At 32.8% G+C, this 20,676-nt stretch overlaps 1 protein-coding gene across 3 annotated transcripts; it reads right to left on the bottom strand.

Annotated features, from left to right (window-relative positions):
- Nucleotides 1-1,299: 1,299 nt before the first annotated feature.
- LOC109814415 (exocyst complex component SEC5A) lies at nt 1,300-17,665 on the bottom strand. Of its 3 annotated transcripts, none has more exons than XM_020378832.3 (21): nt 17,215-17,665; nt 15,965-16,119; nt 15,731-15,822; nt 13,704-13,898; nt 13,359-13,486; nt 13,113-13,271; nt 12,724-12,834; nt 10,480-10,554; nt 10,006-10,143; nt 9,731-9,919; nt 9,243-9,386; nt 8,305-8,431; nt 8,020-8,230; nt 6,247-6,362; nt 5,771-6,005; nt 5,216-5,309; nt 3,664-3,741; nt 3,457-3,513; nt 2,601-2,750; nt 2,020-2,232; nt 1,300-1,764 (listed from the first exon to the last, which is right to left on the bottom strand). In XM_020378832.3, the coding sequence occupies exons 1-21, from the start codon at nt 17,572-17,574 to the stop codon at nt 1,543-1,545; spliced, it is 3,249 nt and encodes a 1,082-aa protein (XP_020234421.1). In that variant the 5' UTR covers nt 17,575-17,665; the 3' UTR covers nt 1,300-1,542. The 3 variants fall into 3 exon arrangements, with proteins under 3 accessions (XP_020234421.1, XP_020234425.1, XP_082916139.1); XM_020378836.3 differs by having other exon boundaries at nt 15,965-16,136; nt 17,215-17,355; XM_083060013.1 differs by lacking the exon at nt 3,457-3,513.
- Nucleotides 17,666-20,676: the final 3,011 nt, after the last annotated feature.

Here is a 20,676-nt window from a genome sequence, read left to right as displayed (position 1 = left end):
GGAAGATTTTGAGTATGTAAGCAAAGCAAGGAAAATAACTTTTTATTTTTGTTTTGTTTCATTCCCCTCCATTCGCCCCTTCTCCCAATCCCAAACACGAAAACTTTTAATTGAATGAAATTTAATCATATAACAATCGTGAGAAAATCTCATACAAAAACAAGAATATCAAAATAATTATCTGATCAACTTTTATATATTAAATCCAAACAATTATCTTGTACAAAAATAATTTTAAAAACTATTCTTCAGCGAAGTTTTATGATATGTTTGGATGAGAAATTTTATAAATTCAAGGAATTTTAAATTTTTTGTATTTGAATTACTTTAGTTTTAATTTCTATCATTCACAAAATATTTTGTTTGGATAAATCAATTTGAAATTTCTTAAATTTTAAGTTATTAAGTTGGATATGATAATTTGATTCTACCATGATATAATTGATTTTAAAAATATATTTATATGTTGAGATTTTTAAATTAAATTTTATAAAAGTAAATATTAGTTAATTTTTAAATATTTAATAATTTTAAAAATTAATATTAAATAATATTTAATAAGTTTAAAATTATTTTTGAATATTTAATAATTAAAAATATGAAGATATAAATGATAAGATAAAATGTATAAGCGAAATAAGAAGAAAAAAAATATGAAGAATTTTAAATTCTTTATAAATTCTCCATCCAAACAAGGTATTTCATCTAAAAGAATTTGAAAATTTTCTTATAAATGAATTACTCCATTTAAATTCTCCATCCAAACACACTATTAAGAAATTCTCTTGTTATTTTGTTCAATTTCATATTTATTTATAAGTTAAATTTTTATACTTTAAAAATAAAATATCAATAAATAAAAATAATTAGGTGTATTAAAATATATAATATTATTAATTTTTCTCATATATAATAAACCCTAAACTTGTGAAATGTACATTCTAAAATAACTAGTATATAATACAGTAAATAATACATAACCTCATCAAACGTCAAATTAGAATCCAAATGTTATTATATTCATGATTTCAGAAGAAAAAAAAAACTTTTTTTTTTTTGAGGTGAGAAATAAAAAATTATCAAATGTAGCTTATGCTACTAGTACGGGAAATTCTTTATGTGGGTTGAGTTATCTGTACCAGATATCTATAAATTTGAATAGTTGATCGATCAAAGAAAAGGGCACCAGTTTTTTGGTTTGTTCAATGCATGGCTTTGCCAAGACGATGGATAAGCTAGATTCATTTATCTCATTTTATATCCTTTATTCACCGCGTACACATCCAAAGGCTCCGGCAATTCAGCTAACAAATAATCCACATTTAAAACTCAAATGACAAAACTTAGTGCACTTGGGTTGGCTGTTGGCATACAGGAACTCCGACATACATTCCAAAACTCATTATGTGGTAATTGTCATCCACCTTTACAAGGAGATAACAGTGCAAAGAATACAAATTTTCATTAACTACTAAACAAAAAATATACTACAATAAATACATAATGGCAGACAGACTAAAGAATAAGGGTGTTAATTTATACTCATGAATGTCTATGCCGAGAGAAACCAGAGGATCCAATGTTATGGGCACCTCTGTAGTTTCTGCTAGGAGAATCCATCGAGTTCCTGAAGGGAGAGTAGGCAGATTTGGCTGGTTCTGGCACAGTGTCCAAAGGAATAGATTCTGCAAAGCACGCTGTGTTAATGCGTGTCCTCTCAAGCTCTGTGTGAAGGAACTCGGAGCTGTACTGCTGCGCAAGAGACTGAAATGTGCAAATACAGCGTTAGATTGTAAATTTAGCAACAGAATTCAACAGGCAATGACTAATATCAGAACTGCTTTCACAACATAGAGAATCCACGTCAAAATAAACCTCATTTTCGTATAGCAAAACAAGTCTATAGTAACATCACATGCAGCACAAACTAAGGAATCAAAACAAGTTATTCAGCATCCTCACTCAGCAATTAGACATGTCGCGTGAAATGAGCAAGAAATACACTAACTAGTTGCTTACAATGAGCTCATCGGGTGATACAGTTGTTCCTTGTTTATCATCTGCAACTGCATCTTCACTACCACGAGTTGGCCGACGATGATGTCCTGGATTGTCGACAGCATCAGTCACACTCTCTGTGGCTTTTTCCAAAAGTAATCCTTGTAAAGACTTCAAGGAATCTCTTGCATCAGATGTAAAATATGGGTTTAATATAGTCTCAAAGTACTCCAGCTGCAGAGATACAGGTCGATTAATCAACAATCTAAGCTAAAACTTAAGTTCTTGGTCATTATTTGTAAATATATACTGCAGGCAAATGACATGAAACATACATGATAGAAGCATCTTTCGTTTTATCTTGGTACAGAAAAAATAATGGAATAAAGAATATATCTTCCTGGTTCCTTATTATTTTACAATACCCGAGTACAGAAGGTATTTTCTATACTACATAAATCTTTTTCTTTTCCAAATACACCCAAATCTAGGGGGACGGTTGTCCCAGTCCTAAATCAAGGCATGCCGCAAATTTCAGCAGGGGCTTAATATGTCATCTACTATCATTGGAAGGCTTAATATGCCACAGTACTACAACTTACCTCAAGCATGAGCTGACAGAATCCATTTGTATCAAGTGCACTAAGATCTGTATTTTCATTTTCATGAAAAATGCTGATGAATGTGTCAATCAAGCCTTCTACAAGAATGCCAAGTGTTTTATCCAAGAGAGGTTTGGCACCAGCAAAAACCTATGACAAAAATCATTACATCTCAGCAGACTATCTCTAGGAAAATATAATGAAATCATTATTTATATTATAATAGTGCAGATAAAATATTGTTTTAACTGTAGACATAAAAAAAAGTTTTAAGAATCAAATTTCTAAAGCTAAGACTGCTATGACTAAAATGCTCAATGCATCATGTTCAGGTTATTTATTCACTCCTATGAATTATAGGTGTATGGGCTCAAAGCTAAACTTCCGCCAAAAGTTTAGCAAAGTAAAATACATTACGACGAGGTCCACAAAAGGTACACACAAGTCGAATGGCCATAAAACTAACTCTGAACACTATTCTTTCTTCAAAACCCATTAGATATAGAAAATACCCTTCCTTAACAAGTCCTTCGTCAAGACAGTAGTTCTGATGCACACTATCCAGCAATAACTGGAAGCAGGTATTTTGTAATTCTAGCGAAACTCAAGGTGGAGCATTTCGTATCATAGGTTTTATTTTTCCAGATCAAGCAGCATAATAGCAGAGTTATCTGATTCTACATGTTTAGTATCTTTGGTGGAAAAAAAAACTGTGACACGATTTACTTGAAAATATCAGTATTTTATGGCCTTGGTTGTGTTCAGCACAGTGTATTACTTAAGGTAATCTATTTAGAAAACAAGAAAAACAACCAAAGTGTAGGATTCATTATCCCAAATGACATGCAATACTTACCTCTGCATGCACAGCAACCAACGTGTGCAGCAACTCAACTGCTGCATCCCGGACACCCTGGAACATGAAGAGACCAAGATAAAATGGAACATCATATAGAAACAGCATTTTCCAAAAGTAATGGGCAAAAATCATTTTTGAAGGAAAACAAACAAATAATGAGAACTGTCAAATTTCCAATAAATACTATCATCACTAGCTCCTCACTTTAACTGCAGGCGCTGCTCCCCACTGAATGCCAGAATTCAATAGATAATTTGTGGCAGAAGATCTGATCAAGTTTGCCTGAAGATAACACAATAAATCATCATGGTATTGAAATGAAAGCAGGTAGACACAGTGCAAATATTTCCTACAAGAGCACGCCCAGTGTTACTACCCTTGTCTTTCCTGTCCTGCTTCAGAATACCCGGCCTTTTTTAATCTGGACAACTACTAATCTAAATTCAAATGTTTTATAGTACTTGTAACATTCAATATTTCAGCACATCAAACACAACTCAACATTTATACCAAGGATTCGTTTGGTGATCCGGATGTAATAAGATATGAGTACAAATAAGATATAATAAGAAAAAGATAAACTTTAATTTTTCCAATGTTTAGTTCACACCAGATAACAAATTATATAACATTATTGTATTATCAGGTTCTATATTTGACATGGATCAAATAATGATACGATAGAATATAAATTATATTCAAATGAAAAAATTAATGTTTGTTAAAATTACATATGATTTTCTAAAAAAAATGATTTTAAACTTTACAAATTAAAAAACTATAATTTTAACTAAGTTACACAATTATTTTTTATTTATGTAGTTAATTTTCTTAAAAATTATTAAAAAATCATATAAGATTTTTAAAATCATTATTCAAATATTTTTCTTTAAGAAATAGGACAAAACTTACGTAAAATATTATAAAACAAGGTTGATGTTATTCTCCAATTAGAATTAGAGTTTCATATCTATAGTATTGTATCCAGTTTTGTCTCAAGAAATATTTGAATAATAATTATTTAATTTCAAATACTTTTATTAATAATATACTTTAAATTCGCATGTCAAAATTATTATAAATATATATAAGATAATATGTCGAATACAAATTTTAAATAATAAATATAAATTGTTATATACACATCTAAATATAAATCAATAAACACACACACACACACACACACACACACACAAAAGGAGTAAAATTAAATGTTAAAAAAAAAAAAACCCTAACAAGGCCGACCGATGGATTTAAAAAATATCAACCTGCTTCCTTTAAAGTTCAAACCCTAACAAACCCCACCTTTTGTGGGGACAAGGATGGATGGATGGATGGCCAGAAAAGATAGTTATCATATCTCAGCCACCAAATGGACCTTATGAGCTGACCTGATGTTTAGAACTTTGTATAACTTAAGCAGGAGAAGATATTAATTTCTTCATTTATCAATACACAAAACCTTATAATTTATAGTGTATAATATGTCTATACTCTGATATTTGAGAAACAAAGGGCAATCTCTAATTCTAATTAATAATTTGTCCAACAACCATTCATGAAAAAACTATCAATTATTTCAGGTAATTCAGATAATCCACAAAAGTTGATTTCAGAAAAATCAACAAGTATAATGCTATGGTATTCAAAATCCAAAGAAGCAAATATATGCTCTTATAACTCTGATTACAGCCTCTATGTTCATCTGCTTCCCTCCCAGTTATTTTCCTGAAGGGGAACAATATTTTCTCATTACCTTTGCAAAAGTATATTGTTCCAGGACCTTCTCTTCAAGCCCTGAGAAACATATCCCAAGATCTTTTACATCACTGTTTTCTTCATCCTTCCCCCTGAATTAAAGGCAAACCAAGAACAAGAATGCTCTAGTAAATACGAAGCACGATGTTTTCATGGAAAATGTTATAGAACAGAGTGCCTAGTCAGTCACATAGATATATGAGATGATTACAATAGAATTTGATTAGAGGAAATTTATTGCTAGCCAAATTGAAATCAATCTTATATAAAAGAAATGAAATATATACAGACTATCATTTTGAATGAATGATTACAAGCAAATGGTCGTGAAGACATCAAAAGACAGGACTATCTGATTAAAAAAAAAAAACTAGAAAATTCTGAGGTGTGAAATCACAAACCAAATGATAATTTTCAAGTAGGGTTAGCATGCAAGTTGCAACCTAATGAAATCAGCAAACACCTTACTCCACTTTAATAGCATGCATTCATGATGAATTCCAAAATATTTTACCAGAACTTTTCATATAGTCAGGGAACAACGACAAAGTACCTGGAATGCAGCCAGATGTGTCTATATTTGTCATACAACTCATAAGAAAGTTCATCTTTGCAATATCCAATATTGCTTAGAACAATCAATAACTGTTGATGGGGATCAGTAACACCTCCATGAAGATCAGAAAGAGAATTTTCTTCCAATTGATGTGTATACCCATTTGGTAACAGGGAGCCATCTTTGTCTGATCTATTTTGGCCAAGTTCGATTCCAATACTCTGTAAATTACCTGAAAATTAAACAGAAGTCAATTTATAAATGAAACTTTATGTGCTCTGACACCATTCTGCCCTTTCACTATTTTACTTTGATTTTTTTTCTTTAATCTTGAAAAGCATGCTATTGTGTATAATATTAAGCCAACTACTCCAACATAGCAGCAAAATCCTTTCAACATTGTACTTTTTTTTTCCTTTAATCTCGAAAAACATGCCATTGGGTATAAGATTAAGCCAACTAATCCAACATACCAGCAAAATCCAGAAAGCAGTTTAGAAATGCAAGTCTGACAGATTCTTGAACTTCTTGAAGTTGCATAAACATATCCTCTGACTTTGTTGCCTCATTACTTAAGGACTGAAGCATTCTGAAGAGATCATCAATGAAATATTAACACAAATTTTCACAAAAAATAAATACTAAGACAATCATAAAGCAGGCAACAGGGGCTCTTATGCAAATTAAGATCTTGACAATTTTTTCTTATTGTTCCATGACATATACAGAAACACTAAACATCACTCCAAAGATAGTGGACTAGACAATTGCAAAGCAGGGGAAATGGGTTCTTATCCAAATTAAGGTATAGACATTTTTTTTCTTATTGGACCATAACATAAATAGAAACACTAAACCTCAATCCAAAAATAGTGGACTAGACAAATAAAAAAATAAGACAAAGAGATCAACTATATAGAAAATTTCATGTATGCCTCAAATAAGAATCAAGCAAATGAGTTCTGAAGCAAACAACATTTAGTTATAATAGTTCTTGGTGTATTCAACTTCTATTAAGAACTTTGGTATTAAACTATTTCCTTCGTGGATCATTTTGCCAATATTTTCCCATAGTTTTTCCCTTTTTCCTTTTCATATATTCAGCTCATAGTTATCAATCCCAAATAATGGCTATAGTGGATAGCGAATAATGGGATGATTACTATTTGAAATTTTAGAAGGTAGTTAAATTATATATATATATATATATATATAGGGTTCACAAGAAAAAGGGTGGCAGCAGCGGAAAACATCTGAAGTGGTTGGGGACAAAGAGATGATCATTTGCAGCTTTGTGAATGAAAGAAGGGTTTTGAACCCTTTCATTGTATAACAGAAGAGGGGGGAGTGAAGTCACAAATCACCCCCACCCTACCTTGCATTGTAATCAGTTGCATCCAGCAATTTTACACTTTCTGGCTCAACAGTGGCTGCAACTGCCATGAATGAAAAATGTGATGCAATCTGGAAATAGTGGCCAGACCAGAGGCTGTGATGCAAAACTCTGCTGCAATAGTGTGTAATTGATAACTATGGTACAGCCACTTTATAAGAAAGCTAAAACTTGAAATAAGTGAACAACTGAATATTATTCCTCAGACAATTTATGTACATGGAGATTACAAATACCTAGGATGACTAATTAATTTTAACCTATTAGTTACAGGAAAATGATCTGCTGTCCTGATTACAGAATTAAAGAAAACTAATTACAGGAAATAATTCTGAAATAAATCTGTACAAAAATGAAATAAAGAAATAAATATCTCATGCTAAAACACTAAGATTAGGAACCAATCTATCTGGGAGAAAATTTCAGAAGCAAATAATGAGTAATCATGTGAGAAGATGGCCAAGAAAAGCTCCAATAAGAAAAGTAGTTCAAATTAAAAACCTATTCTAATTAAATTTAAATTTTTTAGAGAGAAACCTAAGAAAACATTATGAAAAAGACCAAGCTCTTAATGGTTTTACTGAAAATTTGTTTTCAAAACCTGATCGAGCTCAGTGGTACTGATTCATGCTGCTAACTACATCTATTGAGATAAGCTAGGGTGCTGTTGGACAGCCAACTTACAATATATGCAGAAGGAGGCAATATACCATGAATAGGCATCACAAATGTAAAAGAAGGAAAAATGAAATTGATCACCCATTTCATTACTTTGTAGCTAGGTTTTATTGCATTTCTAATCACCCACTTCACTTTAAGGCATCAGATCCTACATGAAAATATTTAGACTTACGAATTGATTTGATCCATTGCTGAGGCTACAACTGAACGGAACATTAAAGGCATGTATGAGATTGCATATGGGGATTTGTTTCTTTCAAGAATTGAAACAATAACCCATGTCACATCCTTTGAAACCTCTTCAACAGATGCTCGCATCCAAGAGCAAAGCCTCAGTACGTAAATCCTTATAATTTCTGATTGCAGTGCTCGGATAGCACCAACTAGAACAAAGAAAGAGACATGCACTCAGAACCTTGACAAATGACAATAACTTTTAGATTTGAAGAACTTATACCAGCAATTGGCGGAGCAGCTTCCTTCAGTTCCAAAGCTGCACATGCTTTAGATATATCTTCTATGGCATCACTCATGTAGGACCGGAGGACATTTGATTCCTCTAGTTCATGAAAAATGTTAGTAACCTGCACAAATGGTAGGTGATCAGAACACATGCAACACCAATAGCATAAAGAGAAGACCATGATAAATTCTACAGGTCAAATCATTCATGTTGCAATATACACTTCTCTAAATTACTAGACTAGGTTTTGACATGTAGGTAGCCCCACTATTTTATGTTTATATAAAAAATAAGCTTCTAAATATAAAAAAATAGGACTACAGAGAGAAGAAAGACAGGGCAAATACAAGCCAGATCTTGAAAAGGAAAATTTCACACAGATATAATTCCAAGACTTCTCTAAATTACTAGATTAGGTATTGACATGCAGGTAGCCCCATGATTTTGTGTTTATATAAAAAATAGGACTAAAGAGAGAAGGAAGAGAGGGCAAATACAAGCCAGATCTTGGAAAAGAAAGTGTTAAACATAAATATAACTCCAAGACTTAACGAGTTATCTATGTTAAATTCAGGAGACCGTCAAGACTAATAGCACTCACAGAAAACCTTGTTAGCCTAGTAGCACAAGAATGACAGATGTTCAAAGAAAATAGTATCCAGGACAGAAGACAAGGCATTTCTGACATACCTCCTTTATGACATTCAACATTCTTTTTATGTAATAAAAAAATAAAAACAGTATTCTTTGTTCGCATCTCTAGCCAGACAAAAGAACAGATAATTTAACCAGGAAAAATTTGACAAATACTTCTAACCCAAATCTCCAAATTCACATGATGTTAACCAAACTATATAAATAAACAAGTGAAAAGAAAATACTATTGAAAATAATATATTGCACTACAGAGAAAATAAGTGAGCACTATTTACCTTTCCTCCATACAGTGATATTGTGCTGCATATCATTGCTGCAACTTCATCAAGAGAATGACCAGAGTATTTCCCATCTCCAGCTTTTTCTTCGATTTTATTTGCAGAACTGTTGGAATTTGAATCAGTGGGAACTTGGGAAGACTGGAAAAACAAAAATGACAACACAAATATATAGCAGATGTAATTATGAATGACAACATTAAGAAAATAAACACACTAAAATAAAAAATAAAAAATGGTAAAATACAACAAACAAGACCATAACTGCATTTCCAGAAGAATCTTACAGAGTCTAGATTAGCAAGGAAGAAAAATTAAAAACTTGAAAGAAGATACAGAGAATAAAGAAAACTCAAAAGAAGAAAAAGATAATAAAGAAAAGATTTCAGTGATGTGCTGTAACTAAGAATGGAAATAAAAATTTAGAAATAACTCACACATGTATACACTAAATAATAATACCTTGGCAAAAAAAATAATAATACCTTGGCAAATTTTCCACTGAAAATAGAGAGTGCAATCTTCCAGAAAGCTGGTATATGATGGATGATTACAGCGGTTAATCTGTGGAAATACCTTCCTCTTAAACTATCAACCTCTTCACCAGTTAGATCTGCTGGATGAGACTGGACCGTAGGATAGGTATCACCAATAGGATAGTTGTTGATATCTGACTGACAATAGTCGTAAAAATAATATTAACAAGAAACTTAACACCAATGTTTTAACCTAGCTTAACGAAAATAAACTTTACACTTACAGATTCATTCATATCTTCTTGAATCTGCCTCCATCTTGCATCAGAAAGAGCCCTTTCACGCAACTCATTATGCAAATTTTCCATTCTAGACTCATGGTCTAAAGTACACTTCTCGAGCAGACCACGGATTCTCTGATTCTGTGAAAGAAACAAACCCAATTGACTCAACAATTTGGCCATCCCATTGAAAGTGAAAATGACGAGTTTTAAAAACAATCAAAGGATTCAAAGCTCAAAGTGTGAAAAATTAGAAGTGTGAAAAAAATCAAGGGGGCAGGCAGTAGGTAGAAGTCAACATGATATTTAGTCCTCATAACAAGTCTACAATAATATTACTAACAGCAACATTCTAGCAAATGACATTTTATCCTTAATCGTCAATATTGTTCAGTATATAGTTAAACAACTATAGCAGAAAATATGAAAACTAAATGGAAAATATTTCAAACATGGCATGAAAACAAATTTTTGAACCTGTATATTCAAATAATGCCATACTGGATCTGACTCCGGCTCCAAATCCAACAGTAACCTCACAGTATTCTCAAGCTACATGAAGAACAAGCAAGTGTTATAATCACCCTAGCAACCACTGATACAAGATCATTGCAATCCATTTCTAACTTGATCACCACATTATTAACATATTAAATATAACCACCAACCCACAATGTTGTCGGTATAGGTAGGTTTTACTAGTGTCCATGCAAACAAGATAATTGTAAGGATTAAGATGCTTCTTTTCTCTTCTATGTGCTTAAGAACACCACAATCTAACATAAAATATTGACAAGAACTAATACAACAGTTCAAAATATTCTTCAACAACTACAGAACTTAAGTTCTGTTTTAGAAAATTGACTATTGATCAAATGATGTTTGCAGAGTCGATGAATTTTATGGACTAATGAACCCTATTTCTTGCATACTTGATCAAGTCCCTAGGCCTTCAAAATCATGGAAATTGTGCACCCAATTGGATTTCACTCAGCATATTGGAGAAAAATGAAGATGAGCTTCTACCAAGATTTGGCTCAGCCATATCAGGAGATGAGCAGATTCGAGCCAGAGAGCAAAGAAAGTTCTGCAGCAGAACATCTGCTCAGCCAAATTAAAAGGGCTGAGCGGATTTGGCCCAAAGAACCAAGAAATTTACATTCCAAAAAGGGTTGAGCAAATTGGAAACGACCCGGTGGGTTGAACTTTCTTCATCATGAAGAATTTATATTCCGCTCAGCCAAATCCAAAACAGCCAAGTGGATTGCTCACTTATGTGATGCTCTATTTTTTTTTTACTGGTGATATAAAAGGGAATTGGAGTGAGAAAGTGAGCATCAAGTAAGCAGAAATAGGGTGAGATGAAGTACGGAAGAAAGGAGAGAGCTTCAAAACCTCTGGGGGCAGAAGATCTTGGGTTCATTTTCTTTACTTACGCTTTCATTGTAAAGGGAATAGCTCTCACTACCATGAGTAGCTAATCTTCCTCCTTAAATGTAAATCTATCAGACTCTTATATAACCCTTTTGATTTATCTATATATATATATATATATATATATATATATATATATATATATATATATATATATATATATATATATATATATATATATATATATATATATGATATCCTGTTATTTAGTGTTAGTGATTGGATTTTGTGCTTAATGCTTGGGGTGAATTGATCATTCATCTTTTGATTGGAAAATAATTTCTAAATCTGATTTGAATCAAAACAATTCACCTAAAATTCTAAATGCTAGAAATAGATTTAGAGTGGTTAGTTGATAAATTCTTGAGCTTAATGAAAGGAATCTAATTTGGTAAACTAGGAATTGGTTATTAAATTAGGATCCTTAGGATTCCCAAAGACAAGGAATTGATTTGGAATGATTTTAAGAAGTCAATAACACTGAGTGATAGGAATCATATGTAAAAATCTTAGGTGTAGAGGCATGTGATAGATGAAGTTCAATCCCAACAGTTGTTCTAATTGTCTTCTTAACATTATATTTGTGCTGTTATACTTGTTGCTCATTAGTTTTAATGTTCAACTGCAAAACAACAAATTTATGCACAATTGTAAATCTTTCTTTCACAATTTTTAATTAGGATAATAGAAATTATAAAATATCTAACAAGTCCCTGTGGATACGACAACCCGTACTTCAAAGATACTACAGCAGACTTGGTACTCTTGCCAGAAATCGAACAATAAACCATATCAGTGTCATGTCCAAATGAAATGCAATTTCATAAAAATGGTTGCACAGATATTTGAACCTAGTATATCCTGCAAACTACCCAAAGACCTTGCTGCTAGACCACTACCAGTGGGCATGTCCAAGACGACGTGCTTCAATAAATGTCAAAATATCATGCTAAAAAAACAGAAAGGAGGAGTTAAAATGGTAAAGCTTTTAAGTAAAAATCAATCTGCAAGAAAACATGAGCTCTCTCCTTATTTATGCATTTCTTTTTAATCCATCAAAAAAGTGAAAAACTAATGAAATTTCATTCTAAATTGGACTAAAGAACAACTAACACTCATGTAATGTTATGCATCAGTTACTGCTAAGCAAGATCCAGGAGCAATCATAAAAATGCAGGTCAGCACAAAGATATTGCATAATGAATGCAACCTTGTTTACATCCCAATGCTTCTTTTAATTAAATTCATTTCAACATAGCAGGTAAACTGAAGAAACTAAAAACTTACATTTGTCAGATCTATCTGTGGATCTTCCATAGACTTGAAAAGCATAGACTTGAACTCATTCATCACCTTCTCAACCTCTTCGAGAACACGTTTTAGGATACCTACCTGAATCTGAATTGAGACCAAAAGAATAGTTTGAGTTCAGAAAGTGAAAGAGAATAATAAAGCAGATCCTTAGAATTACCAGATAAAACCCCAAAAATGATATACCATAAATTAATAAATCCTTGAATGGATTCAATTCTTGTATGAAACAATGGATGAAACTACAGAGCAAATATTCATGAGCCTGTATACTAGAATTTCAAGAAACCTCAAAAAATTAAAGTTGTTTACTAATTAAACAAAGGAAACCTACAGAAAGGACAAACAATATAAAAGTTTTATACATGGGAGGGCAGAGCAATTGATTTGGCCTTCTTGTACTCCCTGACTGCCAAATCATATTCACCCTTGCTAATGCTGCCACGGATAGTACTTGGTAGGTTGAAAAGCGTCCGAAACCTCTGTAGCATACCTTGGACAGTCCTAATTTTTTCTGCTTGAGCCTACACAGTTCATAGAAGTCATGAATAAAATTATTTTGAAATCTAGAACTGCAGCTAAAAAAAATCTAGAATAAAGACTTCAGTCACCTGTCTCTCAAATAAAGGCTTCAAAGCCCGATTAGCCTGCAAACTGACTCCCTGAATAATTTCAAACAAATGAGAGGTCCCAGACCCTTCAGGGTCTTCCTCAATCCGCCTTAACTTTGACTCAATATCTGTAAATTAAAAAAAGAAGTGTCACACGAAAAAAAAAATAGATATGATTTGACATTACTACACTTTACTTTTTTTTTTTTATCATGCTTGAACAACCAATGAGAAAGAAAGAGCAAGAGCTTGAGCATGATAGAAATGCCAGTCACACAAGAATAAAATATTACTTCTGAATGGTTGAAGTATGGTTTAAATACCATGCAAAAATAAAGTTCCTACCATCAATTGTTGTTTTGCAAGAAACAAAGCAGTCAAAGTTGTCCTTAACCAACTGCTTTCTCTGCTCGGTACGACTTTTGAAATCAGTTTTCAAAGAAAGTGCACCAGCCTCCAGATCAGCGGCACTGGTATTACTGTGTATCCGTGATAAGAAGAGCTTTGCATCAAAGTTCTCCGAAAAATACAGCAATTTTTCTGCATAGCGGCATCAAAGATGCTATCAACCTAGCCAAAAAGCACATAAACAAAAACCAAAAAGAGAGCTACGAAGAAGAAAATTGCAACAAGTTTTCCAATCAATCTAACCAATACTAGCAAATGGTTATTTGCTACATTTGTAAAGTATAACTCATTTTATAACATACCCATTTATAGCCACATTCTTATAACCATTATTTAGTACAGCAAGTACTTGGGTATAATCACAGTTTCACAATTATTTTCATGGAGATTAGCATCTGCCTTTTTTTGTTTTTGATAAAGAAGAAAACAACCATACTGTGTCAACCTGACACAAGGTAGACAGGCAACAGAAAATGCTATCACATGTTTAGAGATGATAGCATAAAATTCTGTTTCAAAACTTGCTTCTGCACTTTAAATGGAAAGGGAGAATTCAAGAGTCAGAAAGTAGGAATGGGAATATGAATGAGTAAACAATGTGTTTCTAAGTAACTTCACAGAATGAGGGAACAGTCATTCCCCCAAAAAAATAGACATGGTATCCTTCTGCTTACACATCGTCCAAAACATTCCAAATCCATCAAGGCCTATTTTATTTAAATTAGAAAATTATGTTTTCAACATCAAATATCAAAATCCATCTTCTAATAATAATTTCTTACCTTTTAGTCTTAAAGAAAACAAGCAGGAGGAATATATTTAAATGCAACAAGGAACTTAGGAACATAACATGAAAAGCTCATAAAAGTAGTTGTCTCCCAGTCCCAGCAAATCAGAGATAGAAACTCATGAAATAGCCATGAGCTAAACACCTAAGGGAAACCATGAAAGCAATCTTTTGAAATTGGGTATTAGTTTAATCTATTAAAGGGCTTTAGTTATGTGAGTAGTTCCTTAATTTATCCTGGTTATTGGGCTCATGTTTTTTACTTTTTATTTATCCTTGGATATGGTTCACCCAATGTTCCAAAGTCGACAATCAAGAACTAATTTGCGCTTATGAGACATGGCATCCACTGATCAAACATTATTTTAATTAACTCCCAAAACTTGATCAGTCCTATACTCCTATTTAAATGTGTTAAAAGAGAGAGACAAAGATCTCATTTTCTGAATATGCTAGAGTGATAATTCCACCCAGCCCAATAGATTTATTTATATATACAAGAGAATTACAAAGATAATTAATGTCAAAACAATTTACAAAAGGACAATTAAGATACAGTACTTCCTATGATGCATTGAACCTAGCTATACCAGGTATCCAGGCAACTTGGAAAATTAAACATTAAAGGAGTTCCTACCTACTAAAATATTCCTATAAATTTCCAACAAATGACATAATAAGTAATTAAAGAATCAGAAAATTTTTGAGCCCCTAGTCAAAATTTGTGATTTCACTCAAAGCCATGATGCCTGAGAACCCAAGGTGATGTAAAGCCTAATATTTTCTCCATTTTCCTTCATCTTTTTAACTCTGATTTATAAGTTCTAACAATTAAACATCCTATTCAGATCATTAAATTATTCTACAGGCCATACCATATTCCAATTCAATCCTAGCATTACTGTCTGCAGGTCCTGTTTACCTTCCTAAAACAGAACAGAACCTTTACTCAATCGACAAATAATGGACTGCAATGAATTGGAATTGATGATAAAATGCAAACAAGACCTTTCCTAGTAAGAGTGCTTCCTAGATATTTCTTTTCTTTTAATCAAAAATTGTAACAAGACGTGATTTGTAAAAAAAAATTATTAGTATGTATAGAAAAATAAGAGAACTATAAAGACTGACTTTAATAATGTAAATATGCTACATAACATCTAACAAAAAAATTTACCACGTAGCATGCCATCCTGATTATCCTTGTCAATCTTAGGAGAACTGTCTGAATTCTCAGTGATCAACCTTAGTGTTCTGTTGTCTATGATCCTGCCAAATGCCAATAACAGCAAATCTCCAGGATTAATTGCTCAGAGAACTGAAGTAACGTGGAAATAACACCAACTATAGAGCCAAAGTCTAACAAGACAGAAACAGAAACCGTGAAGATTAGCATTAAAATGAACTTTACCCCAACCCCAGTGGGTCAACACACTCCATGCCACGAGGGAATGACTGTAAGTAAGTAAGCCCCTTTCTAACCCCCAATGCAGAAGGTTTCCTTTCAAACTTTTGAGCCACAGGTGCTGTTCTTGTTTCCCTCATTTCACGAACCCTACGAGCAAGCTGTCAAAGAAGCCCAACTACATTAAATTAAACAGAATTTCATAAGTACTTTCATTTAATAAAGAGAATTTCATTTAATTTCATAGAACATGAATGAAGCATCTAAATTTCAATCTTCCAAGTTCATGATGAAAAACATATTCCAAAAGATTTTGTAGTGTATTACTAAAAAAATATTAACAGCACAAAAAGAAAGCAATGAAAAACAGAAATGCAAGTCAAACATAGCCCATAAAACATAAGATGCCCACAAATCTAATTTCTTCCAAGTTCCAACTTACAGTTAACAGTGCACATAGCCCCTCCAAGGGTATGTTATATTTAAGACAAGTATAATTTCACCCTAGTTGCAATGCAGACATCAATTATACAATCTAGGATGTTATTAGTATGCTACACAGACCACTTGTAGAGTTGTAGTTTTTCCACAATGGTTTATCACCAGTCGCATAATAACAAGCAATTACATTTCATTTGAAATTTGAATGGCTGAAAGAGAGCACGCCAAAATGCAAAGAAATACAATAGTCATCAAAAAAACCCTCCCCAAACCACCAAAAAAAAAGAAAAGGGAATTGATAAAGACATTAGTTCCTTCGTTCAAGTACACAACAAAAGAAAAACACAAGCAGGGATATCGACACATGCATGTTGCAAAAGACAAGGAAAGAAAAACAACCAAAAGTGAAACTACAATACTTCACGAACTCTTCTTCAACTTCGTTTTGGAATTTATCTCGTCGAATTTACTGAAACAGTCTAAGAGTAATGATACATTAGCATTTATATTCCTATGAGTAGGGTTCTCGCTTACAGCAGCTGATTCCCATTCTATCAGTTTTCTCTGAATAGTTAGTTAGTTGATTAGGTTTCTAACCATTTAGTTAGTTAATTCGTGCACACGTAGCTCGGTAACTTCTCTAGCTACAAATGTACGATGAGCTCTTTCTATCTGCACATTATATACTTCTAACTCTACGATATGTTTCCGTAACAGCCTTCTCCACCATCTCAGGTTCCAAACATTATCCTCGTGCATTTGGAAGGATTACGCGAAGATTAACAAATCCAGAACATAGAGCATTATAAGCATACCTCAGACTCGTTAACGTGCTTCCAGCGACTAGGCTCGTCGCCGTCCCAGGCGCGATCATCGTCCATGGGCGGCGGTCTTCCGGCGGGGGCGGCGCGGGTCTTGGAGGCGGCGACGGGATCCTTGGCGTTGTCCTCGTCGCCGCTGGAGATGCTGAGCATCTCGATCTCGGAATCGTCGTCGTCGTCGGGGACTCTGGTTTTGGCCTGCTTGGACGGAGCAGCGGTTTTCTTAGGGTGTTGGACGTAGTTGGCGACGGGCTTGCGGGAATTGTTGGGAGATTTGCCGTAGTTGAGATCGCGCTGCGATTGCTCCTTCAGCGCCATCTGGAGAAGCTCGTCCTCGTCGCTGTCGCTCGACATCGTCACGGAGAAAGATTGATTCTAGATCTGAGGGACTCTCCAACCAGAATCTTCCAATCTCAATGTATTTTTCCCCCAATTTCTCTTTTACTTTTTTATTCTGCAATAAATTCACTTTTTCTGTATTTATTCTAATTTTCATTATTAAGTCGCTTCTCTAGTTTTAAAATAATTTATTATTTATTTTCAAGTTATTTTAAAATGTTAATATTTTTGAGCGATTGTTTCTTGTAATAAATTGAAGTTAATATTGACGAAATTACTTTTACTTTTCTCTTTGCCATTTTCTTTTAGTAATCGGGTGAATTAAAGTGGTTGACAAATATTCATCACTTGGTGGCATAATGTCAAGGATGGAGGATGGCGTGTAATGTATGTTGCAGAAGAAGAAATATTGAATGTATTTGAAAAACTTTAATACGATCCTCTCATTAATTTTTTAATATATTTTTTAATAATCATCGCGCATACTCTAAGTAACTTGAACCTTTTTTTTATTTTTTATTTTTTTTTTTCAATTACTGGCGCAAATCTCACATACATGTGTTATGAATCTATACTAATCAAAAAGAGATTGTCTCATTTATACTAAGCCCCCATTGAAAAAATTTATGAAGAATTTATTTTATTTTATAAATATTTATGAGAGTATTTTGAAAATTTTATAAAATATTTTATGAATAATTTATAAGATGTTTTTAATTTATTTTAATAAATTATTCAGTATAATTTATTATTTAACTGATAACTTATTGAAAAATATTTAAATTTAAATTTTGTCATTGATGTAAAAAAATATTTATTATTTTTTAAGTAAAAATCAATTTTATATTTATTTCATTAATATTCACCAAAAAAAAAACATTTACTTCATTATTCTTTCCAAAAACAAAAATTGTTTCTCTTTTCAAAAGCTTTTATTTTATTTTTACTTTATTTTTTCTCTTCTCCTTCAATTTTTTTTTCTATCTCTCCCCTGCAAAAATTTACATTATCCTATTAAAAACTTCCTTGACTTTATTTTTTCCTAAAAGAACATATGTAAAATAATTTTGTTGTTGATATTTATAAAATAATTTTTAAAAAAATTATATAGAATTAAATTTTTATTTTTAAAATTTATGGCGGTTAATTTATATATATATATATATATATATATCCAAATGTAATAATTTATTAAATTTTAAACACTTTTTTGTGAGCTTATTGATTATCCGGTTAAGCATTGAGAGCTAAATTTGATTCTTTGAACTGTAAATGGAGGCCATGAAATTGTTGCTTGCATATGTCCTCTTATTATTGTTAACATTCAGCACTTGTGGCTATGGTCTTTACCTTATTTTTTTTATAATGGAAATATAACACTTGGTTACATACATTGGATTCAGATTAAGTGTTCCCTTCCATGTCCTCCTGAAATGTTCGCTTCATCGGTGATAAAAAAAACTAGACTGATAGAGAATGCCACCGCATAAAATTAAGAGAACTTTTTTGTTTGTTGTTATATGTCATTGGGATGAAGATTTAGTGTCACTTAGTTTTGAACATAAATGAATTGGAATGTAGCAAATTATAGATTCTTCGTACCTCTATTAAGAATGTATCAATAATTTTTTAAATTTCAATTTAGCATGCAGCTCTAATTTATATCATCCACATGAAAGAGACATGTTATTTAGATTCTCATGCATGTATGTAGATGTCATCTGACAAATCCTTTATTTATTTTTTGTAGTTTCATGTTTGAATGGAGGCATGGTAATCGGAAATTCGCACCTCCATGGCTCCCTTTGTTTCTTTGCAATGTTGGGAAGATTCAGAATTAAAGGGAAAAGCAGAATGTTTGTCGGATCTCATCTCACATACATCGTATGTGAGTATAATGTATCATTTTTTATTGCGTCATAACTCATAATATTAATTGTTCATGTAAAGATGAAGTATCAGCAACATGTAAGAATGATATAAACGCATATAAAAAAAATTTGTGATTCATTGATCAGTTCAATGAAGAATAGGGTTCATGAATCTGAGAGGTTATCTATCTTATCCCAACATTGTGATCCAAATTGTCCACTTTTTGTTTACAGAAGCAGTGGCAAATGAAAATCCTCTAATACTTTAGATTATTTTATAGTGAGCAATAACATGGTTTCCTTTGAAGCAGCAGGGAGTAAAATATAAATATATATAATGAAGGCATGAGTCATGAGTTTGTTATGTGGAATGCCACGTTGATTGAGCTGGAAGGAGGGTGAAGGAGGCAATTGAGATTGTGAATGCATTGAACTTGGAAAGTGGGAGGGGAATAATCCAGGGTGGTCTTATTAGATGGTGGTGTGTGTGATGAAAGGTGGTGGTTTAGAGAGGTTGGGTGTTGTGAGAAAGAATCATGTGGATGCATGTGCATTGGGTTGGAGAACATGCCCAAAGCAACAAGCAACACACTTAGGTACACCTGTCTCTCTCCCATTCCCTTGGAAGCCTCCTTGGAAATTGTGCTGTGGCCCCCACCTCCTAATCCTTAATGCAAACCATATAAATTCTGCTCTCATGCTGTGTCATTTATGCTATGCCTCAACTTGAAAAGAGAGAATATTATGGGAGTTTCTTCATCACTTGTTTCCCTCTCTTTGAAAGATCTGCTTCAGGGAACTGAAGAAAACAGAACTTCATCATATTTGTGGAGCAAAGTGTTGGCAGCACAAGCCAAGAAGGGTACAAAGAGAGGTGTTAGGAGGCCAAGAAGGATTTTGATGAAGAGAAGGGGTGCCTCTAGAAGAGGCTCCAATGGGATTCGGCGACGTGTCAGGACATTGAAGAGTCTTGTACCCAACAGTGACTCCTTGGGGTTGGATGGACTCTTCAGAGAAACAGCTAGTTACATATTGTCTTTGCAAACTAGAGTGAAAGTCATGCAGGTTATGGTTAAGGTATTGACAGGGTCTGATGAGGAGTGATTGGTTTGATTGTAAAGACTAATTATGATATAAGATTTTTGTTTCCTTGTGGCTTCTAGTACAGAAACATTGATTTCAGATTTTATCTGTAATGTTTTATGCCATCTAGATTTAGATCATCTCATGTTGTCAAAAAGGAATC

Source organism: Cajanus cajan, chromosome 7 (assembly GCF_000230855.2).
Source record: "Cajanus cajan strain Asha chromosome 7, NIPB_CcT2T_4, whole genome shotgun sequence".
In the NCBI taxonomy this organism is placed as follows: Eukaryota; Viridiplantae; Streptophyta; class Magnoliopsida; order Fabales; family Fabaceae; genus Cajanus; species Cajanus cajan.
The sequence above is the reverse complement of the archived record's forward strand: the minus strand, read 5'-3'. Positions and strand labels throughout refer to the sequence as shown.